This window comes from Rana temporaria, chromosome 2, assembly GCF_905171775.1.
Source record: "Rana temporaria chromosome 2, aRanTem1.1, whole genome shotgun sequence".
In the NCBI taxonomy this organism is placed as follows: domain Eukaryota; kingdom Metazoa; phylum Chordata; class Amphibia; order Anura; family Ranidae; genus Rana; species Rana temporaria.
The window spans coordinates 33,106,823-33,118,088 of record NC_053490.1 but is presented as its reverse complement, the minus strand read 5'-3'; the positions used below and the strand labels follow the sequence as shown (position 1 = coordinate 33,118,088).

The following is an 11,266-nucleotide window of genomic DNA, read 5'->3' as shown; positions in this document are numbered from 1 at the left end:
AGACAGGTAAGTGACGGGCAATGGGGGGGGGGGGGCACACTGGCAGAATTTGATTGGGCAAACTGGCAGCACACTGGCAGTAATTGATGGGCACACACTGGCGGCTATTTATGGGGGACACTGGCAACACTGGCAGCAATTGATGATTACAGTAGCTGCGTTTGATGGCACACTGGTGGCAATTTATGGGCACAGTGGCTGCGTTTGAAGGGCACAGTGGCTGTGTTTGATGGTTTTTTTTTTTCAGTTTGTTTGCACCCCCAAAAATTTTGAGCACCAGCTGCCACTGGTGGCAAGGATGTGGAATTTCCTTCCACAGGTGGTGGTATCAGCGGGGGGCATCGATAATATCAAAAAACTATTAGATAAGCACCTGAATGACCAAAACATACAGGGATATACAATGTAATACTGACATATAATCACACACATAGGTTGGACTTGATGGACTTTTTTCAACCTCACCTACTATGTAACTATGTAAGTATAACATGTTTGTTATTAAAAATAAAATAAAAACTGAGGGCCAGATTCAGGTACAATTGCGCCCGTGTAACGTAAGCCCTTTACGTTACACTGCCGCAAGTTTTCAGTTTTAGTGCCCGATCCACAAAGCACTTACCTGGAAACATGCGGCGGTGTATCGTAACTACGTCCGGCGCAAGGCAGTCCAAATCGAATGGGCGGGTACAATTTAAATTAGGCGCGCTCCCGCCGTGCTTTGCGCGAACTGACGTCATTTTTGCGATCGGCGACGTGCGTAGCGTACTTCCGTATTCCCGGACGTGTTATGCAAACGACGTCAAATTTTTAATTTGGCCATACTTTAGACAGCAATACGTTTGCTGTCTAAAGTTAAGGCACCCAAAACGACGACTAACTTTGCGACGGAAAAAATTGACTAGTGGCGACGTAGCGAAAGCGAAAAACCTTTGTGGATCGCCGTAACTCCTAATTTGCATACCCGACGCTGGTTTACGACGCAAACTCCCCCCAGCGGCGGCCGCGGTACTGCATCCTAAGATCCGACAGTGTAAAACAATTACACCTGTCGGATCTTCTGGCTATCTATGCGTAACTGATTCTATGAATCAGTCGCATAGATACTCTGAGAGATACGACGGCGTATCTCCGCTGTGAATCTGGGCCTGAGACTTTACAATCACTTTAAGCTTTGACAATAAAACCCGGAAGCTGATTGGCTTCTATGCAGAGCTGCACCAGATTTTGCACTCTCCATTAAACAACTTCCACAGTGTACACTGAGCTGGATTTATCTGTGCGGACAGAGTCAGGGTTCCCCCACAATCACGTGTATGTAAAGCAGCCTGAGCCCCGGGGAGGGGAACCCCCCCTTCTTTGTGTAGGACTGGGAGCGAACTCCTCCTCCTCCTCCCCCGCACACATAACATACACTGTACACAGCTGAGACAGAATACATCATCCTCAGCAGGAAGAATTGATAGTCGCCTTCTCTGGAAGCGTCAGTGAGAGTCACCCTCCTGGACCGCCCTCCACATCCACTACAAATACAGGTGCATGGTACTCACCTGACTTCACCGCGACAGCATGAGAGACGGCGAACCAGCCCGACCCTCCCAACCGAGGTAATGGGACATGTCCCCGACTCATTGTGTCTGTCTTTGTGCATCACACTGGGGGGCATACAGCCTATTATTCCTGGGCTTTGTGTCAGGATTGGGGGTCTAACTATCTGTCTATCTATCTATCTTTTTATCTATCTATTGTATTTAGATTTACTTATTTTATGTCATACATTATTACATATTTATATTATGTTATTATTTATTTTTATATTGATAATATATGACCTATTTTTCATTTTCCTTGTTTCTTGTTTTATCTATACTGTATATATTTGTATCCTACCTATCTATCTATCTATCTATCTATCTATCTATCTATCTATCTATCTATCTATCTATCTATCTATCTATCTATCGTATCTATCTATCTATCTATCTATCTATCTATCTATCTATCTATCTATCTATCTATCGTATTATGATAGTTAGTTATAGTAGTTCAGATATATTTTTTATATCTTGTATTATTACAATAATGATATTATTTACCTATATATTGACATTTTACAGTACACTTTTCCTTCCTTTTTTTTTTTTCTTTCCCCTTCTTACTCTTTTGTGTTCCTTTGTTCCTTTTTTTTCTCTTTCTACTTTTATATCTTGTCATTTTACATGAAAGATTTTTATTTTGTTTCATTGTGATAATAAGGGATAAATAACCCCAATGGGTTGGTTTACTTAAACTGAAGATGGCAAAATTTGGTACAGCTGTGTATGGTAACCAATCAGCTTCTAACTTCAGCTTGTTCAATTAAGCTTTGACAAAAAAAACTGGAATCTGATTGGTTTCTATGCAGAGCTGCACCAGATTTTGCACTCTCCAGTTTTAGTAAATCAACTCCATTCATTCATTCTTTCTTTATCTCTCATCTCTTCTTTATCTCGTTTCTTCATTCTTTTTCTCTCATCTCTTCTTTCTTTCTTTCTTTATTCCTTGCTTTTATTTTTACATTATAATATTATTCACTTCATGATAACATATTCACATATTCTACAGTCTTTCTTTCTTTCTTTCTTTCTCTTTCTCTCATCTTTTCTTTCTCTCATCTCTTCTTTATCTCTATTTCCTCATTCTCTCTTTCTCATATCTCTTCTTTCTTTCTCCGTTCCTTGCTTTTATTATTTTATTATATTATTAACTTCATGATAATATATTCACGTATTTTACAGTCTTGCTTTCTCTTTCTCGTCTCTTCTTTCTCTCATGTCCTCTTTCTCTCATCTCTTATTCTCATTTCTTCATTCTCTCTTTCTCATATGTCTTCTTTCTCTTTCTTCTTACCTTGCTTTTATTATTACATTATAATATTATTCACTTTATGATAATATATTCACACATTCTACAGTCTTTTTTTCTTTTTTTTCTTTCTTTCTTTCTTTCTTTCTTTCTTTCTTTCTTTCTTTCTTTCTTTCTTTCTTTCTTTCTTTCTTTCTCTTTCTCTTCTTTTTCTCATTTCTTCATTCTCTCTTTCTCATATCTCTTCTTTTTCTTTTTCTTCTTACCTTACTATTATTATTACATTATAATATGATTCAGTTTATGCTAATATATTAACACTTTCTTTCTTTCTTTCTTTCTTTCTTTCTTTCTTTCTTTCTTTCTTTCTTTCTTTCTTTCTTTCTTTCTTTCTTTCTTTCTTTCTTTCTTTCTCTCTCTCTTCTTTCTCTCATCTCTTCTTTCTCTAATTTCTTTATTCTCTCTTTCTCTCAACCCTTCTTTCTCTCTTTCTTCGTTTCTTTGCTTTTATTATTACATTCAATTATTATTTACTTCATGATAAGATATTCACGTATTCTACAGTCTTTCTTTTTTTCTCCTTCTCTCTCTCTTTCTCTCACCTCTTCTTTTTTTCATTCCTTCATTCTCTCTTTCACATATCTCTTCTTTCTCTCTTTCTTCCTTCCTTGCTTTTATTTTTACATTATAATATTATTCACTTTATGATAATATATTGACACATTCTACAGTCTTTCTTTCTTTCTTTCTTTCTTTCTTTCTTTCTTTCTTTCATTCTTTCTTTCATTCTTTCTTTCTCTCTCTCTCTCTCTCTCTCTCTCTCTCTCTCTTCTTTCTCTCATTCCTTGCTTTTATTATTACATTATAATATTATTCACTTTATGATAATATATTCAAACATTCTACAGTCTTTCTTTCTCTTTCTTTCTTTCTTTCTTTCTTTCTTTCTTTCTTTCTTTCTTTCTCTCTCTCTCTTCTTTCTCTCATTTCTTCATTCTCTCTTTCTCTCAACTCTTCTTTCTCTCTTACTTTGTCCATTGCTTTTATTATTACATTATATAATTATTCACTTCATTAAAATATATTCACATATTCTACAGTCTTTCTTTCTTTCTTTCTTTCTTTCTTTCTTTCTTTCTTTCTCTCTCTCTCTTTTCTCTCTCTCTTCTTTCTCTCTCTCTCTTCTTTTTCTCATCTCTTCTTTCTCTCAACTCTTCTTTCTCTCTCTCTCTCTCTCTTTCTCTCTCTCTCTCTTTCTTTGTCCATTACTTTTATTATTGCATTATATAATTATTCACTTCATGATAATATATTCACATATTCTACAGTCTTTCTTTTTGTCACTTCATGTCTGAGGCCTCGTACACACAACCGTTTTCCTCTGCAAAATCCATCAAGAAAAGTGCTGGCAGAGCATTTTTGCTGAGGAAAACGGTCGTGTGTATGTTTTTCGTTGAGAAAACTGTCCTGGATCTCGACGAGAAAAAACGAGAACATGCTCTCTTTTTTCTCGCCAGGAGTCTCAATTTCCTCATCGTGTTTCTCGTCAGGCTGGTTTTCGACGAGAAACACATTCGTGTGTATGCTTAGAAACCCGAGCATGCTCAGAATAAAGTATGAGCGCATCTTCGGTAAAAGTAGCGTTTGTAATGGAGATAGCACATTCGTCACGCTGTAACAGACTGAAAAGCACGAATCGTCTCTCACCAAACCTTTACTTTACACGCAGTAACACAAGATTAGCAAAAGCAGCCCCAAGGGTGGCGCCAGTGGAATCAAACTTCCCCTTTATAGTGCCGTCGTAAGTGTTGTACGTCACCGCGTTTGAGAACGACGAGATTTTTTCTTGACAGTGTGTATGCAAAGAAAGCCTGACAAGATTCTCGTCGAGGAAAACAACGTTTCTTTTACGACGAGATTCTCGGTCGTGTGTACGAGGTCTGAGAGTAGATAAGAAACCAGTTGCATTTGCAGAGAGATGCAATCTGTCTTTGCAGCACGTCTATATATATGAACACTTGGTTTAGTTCAGGGGTCTGCAACCTTTAAGACATAAAGAGCCACTTGGACCGGTTTCCGAATGGAAAAAAAAACCTGGGAGCCGCAAAACCATTGCGACATTTAAAACAAATATAACACTGCTAATTGATATTGTACAGTATTGCATTTGCTGGGCATGTGGAGGTGGAATCTTATCTGATATTGTCAAGATTCCACCTCCACATGCCCAATATTGGATAAGATTCCACCTCCACATGCCCAATATCGGATAAGATTCCACCTCCACATGCCCAATATCGGATAAGATTCCACCTCCACATGCCCAATATCGGATAAGATTCCACCTCCACATGCCCAATATCGGATAAGATTCCACCGCTACATGCCCAATATCGGATAAGATTCCACCTCTACATGCCCAATATCGGATAAGATTCCACCTCTACATGCCCAGCAAATGCAATCATCATCATCATCATTACAAAATCATCAGCCCCCCTCACCATCATCAGCCCCCCCCCCCCCTCCACCATCATCATTACAAAATCATTAGCCCCACCATCACCATCATTAATTACATCACCATCAGCCCCCCCCCCCCCCACCATCATCATCATCATCATTACAAAATCATCATCCCCCCTCATCATCATCAGCCCCCCCCCACCATCATCATTACAAAATCATCAGCCCCCTCTCCATCGCAAGCCAGCTCCCCCCCCCCCCTCCACCATTATCATCATCATTAAAAAATCATCAGCTCCCCTCACCATCGCAAGCCAGCCGCCACCATCATCATCATCATTAAAAAATCATGCCAGCCCCCACCATCATCATAAAAAAATCATCTGCTCCCCTCACCATCGCAGGCCAGCCCCCGCCCCCCCACCATCATCATCAGCAATGATGATGGTGGGGGGGCTGGCTTGCGATGGTGACGGGAGCTGATGATTTCTTAATGATGATGATAATGGTGGGAGGGGGGGGGGGGCTGGCCTGCGATGGTGAGGGGAGCTGATGATTTCTTAATGATGATTCATCATTAAAAAATCATCAGCTCCCCTCACCATCGCAAGCCAGCCCCCCCCCCCCTCCCACCATCATCAAAAAATAATTAGCTCCTGTCACCATCGCAAGCCTGCCCCCCCCCCCCCCCACCCCCCATCATCATCATTAACAAATAATTAGTTCCTGTCACCATCGTAAGCCAGCCCCCTCATTGTAAGCCCCTCACAGCCTTACTGTTCTGTGCTGTGTCACGGTCCGGCTGTCACGATGCTCCCCCACGCTGGCGCGCTGATAAATGTCCCGCCCTCCTCCTCTAGACCAGCTTGTGTGACAGACAGCACACTGGCTCTATCACACGAGCTAGTCTTCTAGGAGGAGGAGGGCGGGACATTTATCACAGTGCGCCCGAAGCAAACTGTTAACTCCGGGATCGCTGTGTAAAGTCCTCCGCTGGCCGCAAAAGGTGCCCCGGAGCCGCGGCAAAGGTTTAAAAGAGCCGCATGCGGCTCCGGAGCCGCGGGTTGCCGACCCCTGGTTTAGTTGGTAGGGTCTGCTCTTTCATATTTGTGGGTATCTTTAAGGCTTTCCATAGAAATAACATGGTGGTCAGAAGATCTGTCCTCTGATAGCTCTTTTGCATAAACATGCACAATTGTTTTGACTGAACATCGCAGTGTTTCAAAACACAGACACACAAAATAAATAAATAAGTAAAAAGTCCTTGTGGTGGCTGCATTTGTTTTTGTTTTTCTCCCCTTATTTTCATCTGAAGATCTTTATTTCCATCTGGAGATCCTGCCAGTAACACACTTCCTGTCCTATGCTGACAACACTCACTCACTGTACTTAATGGATGAGACAGGACAGGACCAAAGAACACCCCCTCCTCCTCTCCAGTCCTCTCCAGTCTGCTCACATAATTTGTAATAAAAACATCTTTGACATTCTGAAGCTTCCCTCCAACAACTTTGCATATTATTTTATATATACTGTGATTCTGTACTTGCCAAATATTCTGCAGAAATCCCCCTCCACTGAGTCTGGCTGCAGCCATTTTAACTGTGGGCAGCTGAAGCTGCTGCCTGTTCACTTCCTGGATTTACACACAGAGGCACACCTCCAGCCCTGCGGCTCTCATTGGCCCTCTTATGACTCATCTGCCCTCCCTTCCTGGCAAACTCTCACAAGAGTGAGAGAGAGAGAGAGAGAGAGAGAGAGTTGTGCATGATGTCATAAGCCTAGGCTTTTTACCAGACAAGAAACAGGAAGTGGGCCATATAAGTTATTTACTGGCAGAAATAAAATGTTTTACTATCCAAAGGTAAAATGACAAGGGCAGAAGATTTAATGGATGGAACGATGAAAAAATTACTGAAGGTCCGCTTTACAATTGGGTAGAGGTGCTTTGTAGTTCACAAGGATAGCTGGGAACATTGCAAACTGATACCAGTCGGCAGAGCAGACACCACAAGAGGTCACCAGCTCATACGCTTTCTGAGAGGATCAACCAGTGGCGGTGCGTCGATAGTGGGCGCAGGAGCGCCGCCCCCCCTCACTCCTGCACCGCCACTGAAACAATACATAAATTCATGCATTGCATTATGTATTGTCGCCGCTGCCCACTATTCAGATGGCCGGCCCCCTGGTGAGCGCCGGCCATCTGAATAACAGCAGTTGGCTCTGATAGGCTTCCCGATTACAGCCTGTGGTTCTCATACACTATAATTGGTCAGACATTACCAAATCACCAAACTTGACCAATTTTATGCCCATTTCATCTTTCGTTTTTGAGTATTTTTTCCGTGTTATTTTGCGTTGAGTAGTGTCAGTGATGATGGTTCGCTGTGCCAATGTGGACATTTCTCCCTTAGTAAAGTCCACATTACTATTGAACAGCTATGGTGGACAGTAAGGGGTTGAACTACTAAAAGCAGTTGCTCCAGAGCTTAGTAAATGAGGGGAAGCTCTGTTGCCTTCCATCATCCAATCATGTGCAATCAAAATTATGTTTTTGATTTTATTTTCCTTGCATGTGGTTGGATATTCTTTGCAAAGTAAAGCTTTACTTCATTCAATAAGCTCTGGAACAACTGCACTTGCAGAGTGTATTTGCACTTTGCAAAGTGTGCAGTCTATTTGCCGTTAGTAAATCAACCCCTGTATGAGAAGAGTGGAGTGCGCCATTCTGACGTGGCGATGTTGATTTATGTTGTGGCAAAGAACAGGGTCTACATGTCCCTGGTATTACTTTGGTAACTGCAGTCGTAGATCACAGCCATGGATCAATAATAGCCAGCTTTATGCCTCTAGACCAGTGGTTGATGATGATTTACCAGGGGGTCTCCAAATCCTGGGCTGTTCCTGAAGCCTGTATCACTCTCCCAGCATTTTTGGAGCCCCCCCAACAGGGCTATCCCTGGAGCATGTGGCCACCCATCTGGGCTGTTCCTGGAGCCCGCAGCTGCCCACTTAGCCTCTTCGCAGGCACCCATTCATTTTATGGCATGGCTGGGGGCAAAGACTAGAGGTCAGCTGACTGGTGAGGAATGTGAAGTGGGAGGGGCTGGAGGAGACCCCATCTCCTGATTTCAGCATAGGTGTCACTGCGAGACACCACAGAGCTGGAGACACAGTGAAGTCGGAGACATTAAGTGACACTACGTGCGATTATAGTTGCCATTACAAGGACTCGGGGAGCACTAAATGTCTGTGGGTTAGGGGCGTAAATTACTTGTCTTGCCTTGGGTGCTGACAACCCACGCTACGAAAATAATTTTACTGTTAGGGGTCCCCACAACTTGTGAAATTTTATCAAGGGGTCACGGCCCTAGAAGGTTGAGAACCACTGGTCTAGACAATTTAAAGCGGAACTCCACCCTAAAGTGGAACTCCCGCTGATCAGAACACTCCCCCCCCTCCGGTGTCCTAATATTAAAAGTGAGCAGCTGCAGTATTTGTAGCTGCTGGCTTTTAATATTTTTTTTTCCAGCGGACATCCGCTTTAACCATTTCAGCCCCGGAAGGACTTGCCCCCTTCCTGACTATGCCATTTTTTTTGCGATACGGCACTGCGTCACTTTAACTGACATTTGCGCGGTCGTGCAACTTTCACTGGGAAGATGCCCTGCTGTTTTTCTCTCTCAACGCTGAGCTCCTTATACAGCTGAGAACATAGATTATGTCATCCCTTATAAAAAGGGAAATAAAAAGGTATCTATAATGATATATTTACATACATACATATATATACAGTATCTCACAAAAGTGAGTACACCCCTCACATTTTTGTAAATATTTTCTTCTATCTTTTGATGTGACAACACTGAAGAAATGACACTTTGCTACAATGTAAAGTAGTGAGTGTACAGCTTGTATAACAGTGTACATTTGCTGTCCCCTCAAAATAACTCAACACACAGCCATTAATGTCTAAACCGCTGGCAACAAAAATGAGTACACCCTTAAGGCCTCTTTCACATGGAGTGGACCGTTTTTGTGTCCGCTCCGTGTGTGTCCATCGGCTCAGCGGGGATCCCCGCTGAGCTGTCGGCGGACAGGGCGGTCCCCGCACACAGTGCAGAGACCGCCCTGTCTCTCCTCTGCTCTCCCCTATGGGGAATCGGATGCAGACGGACCGTCTGTCCGTCTGCATCCAATCCGTTCCGCCGGACGGAAGAAAAATAGGGTTTTCTTCCGTCCGCAAAAGCGGATCCTGACGGACGCAGATGGTTGCGGACGTTAACGGATGCTCCATCCGCTAACGGACACAATCCCATAGGGATGCATTACAAGTCCGTAAACAGACTTAAAGGAGAATTGTACAAAAAAATACGATTGGTTAAACCCACAAGTGCTTTTTTACCACTACTATTCCTTTATATTGGCTCTTGGAATTTAAAAATGCAGCAATTTAGAAATCAGATGAAATGTTTAGCACTGGAAAACACTTTTTGATAGATAAAAAGTTCATTTTATATACATCTGTATGGATCAGACCAAAATGAGGGACAAATGAGGAGAATGAGGGACAGAGGGACATCGCTCCAAATCAGGGACAGTTGGGAGGTATGGACATGGATTTCTGGAACCATGTCCTGTGGTCTGATGAGACCAAGATAAACTTATTTGGTTCAGATGGTGTCAAGCGTGTGTGGCGGCAACCAAGTGAGGAGTACAAAGACAAGTGTGTCTTGCCTACAGTCAAGCATGGTGGTGGGAGTGTCATGGTCTGGGGCTGCATGAGTGCTGCCGGCACTGGGGAGCTACAGATCATTGAGGGGGAATCATGAATGCCAACATGTAATGTGACATACTGCAGCAGAGCTTGATTCCCTCCCTTCGGAGACTGGGCTGCAGGGCAGTATTCCAACACGATAATGACCCCAAACAAACCTCCAAGACAACCACTGCCTTGCTAAAGAAGCTGAGGGTAAAGGTGATGGACTGGCCAAGCATGTCTCCAGACCTAAAACCTATTGAGCATCTGTGGGGTATCCTCAAAGGGAAGGTGGAGGAGCGCAAGGTCTCTAACATCCACCAGCTCCGTAATGTCGTCATGGAGGAGTGGAAGAGGACTCCAGTGGCAGCCTGTGAGGCTCTGGTGAACTCCATGCCCAAGAGGGGCAAGGCTGGAAAATAATGGTGGCCACACACTTTGGCCCCCAATTTGGACATTTTCACTTAGTGTAACTAGCGGTTTAGACATTAACCTCCCTGGCGGTATGATTATTTCAGAAAAAAGGTGCTGAAAGCGGTACCATTATTTGCAAGGAAATTTTGCATTTTATACTGTAGGCCTGTAATTCTTAGGAATAACTCACTTACATTTTTTTATGACGAATTTCCCCACAAATCGCTATCGCACAATTCTGCAAGTGATTATAATTTATTATCGCTGTTTTCTAGCTGCTCTAAAAACATTTTTGACATAAAGGGACACTTTTGGACAATCTACAGTTTTCAGGCAGAAAGAACAGTTTTTATTATATAAAAGAACATGTAGGGCACTGGACAGACCACTAGGGACAAGGGGGGGGTGTATTTTTTACATACAGTACTGTAATCTATAAGATTACAGTATACTGTATGTAATGTGTTTGTTTACTTTTTTGAATTTGGCGCCGTTCTCCGCCCCCGTGCGTCGTAACGTCGCAGGGAATGGAGATCGGCGGCACAGGAGGACACTGTGTGAATCGAGCGAGGTCCCGCTCGCTCACACAGCGCGGCGGCATCGCTGGATCCAGGGACAAGGTAAGTAACTTGGGCCCAGATTCACAAAAGAGATACGACGGCGTATCTCCTGATACGCCATCGTATCTCTGTTTTAGGGTCTTCCTAACTATGCGACTGATTCATAGAATCAGTTACGCATAGTTAGCCCTAAGATCCGACAGGTGTAATTGTTTTAAACTGT

The 11,266-nt window shown here is 42.8% G+C and overlaps 1 protein-coding gene across 1 annotated transcript in view; it reads left to right on the top strand.

The window, feature by feature from the left end:
• The first annotated feature begins 1,394 nt into the window (after window positions 1-1,394).
• KLHL35 (kelch like family member 35) overlaps window positions 1,395-11,266 on the top strand; it is a 42,751-nt gene continuing 32,879 nt past the window's right edge. The window contains exon 1 of the mRNA XM_040340038.1: window positions 1,395-1,607. Coding sequence (XP_040195972.1) covers window positions 1,570-1,607 — 38 coding nt within the window. The 5' untranslated portion in view covers window positions 1,395-1,569. The remainder of the gene's footprint in view (window positions 1,608-11,266) is intronic.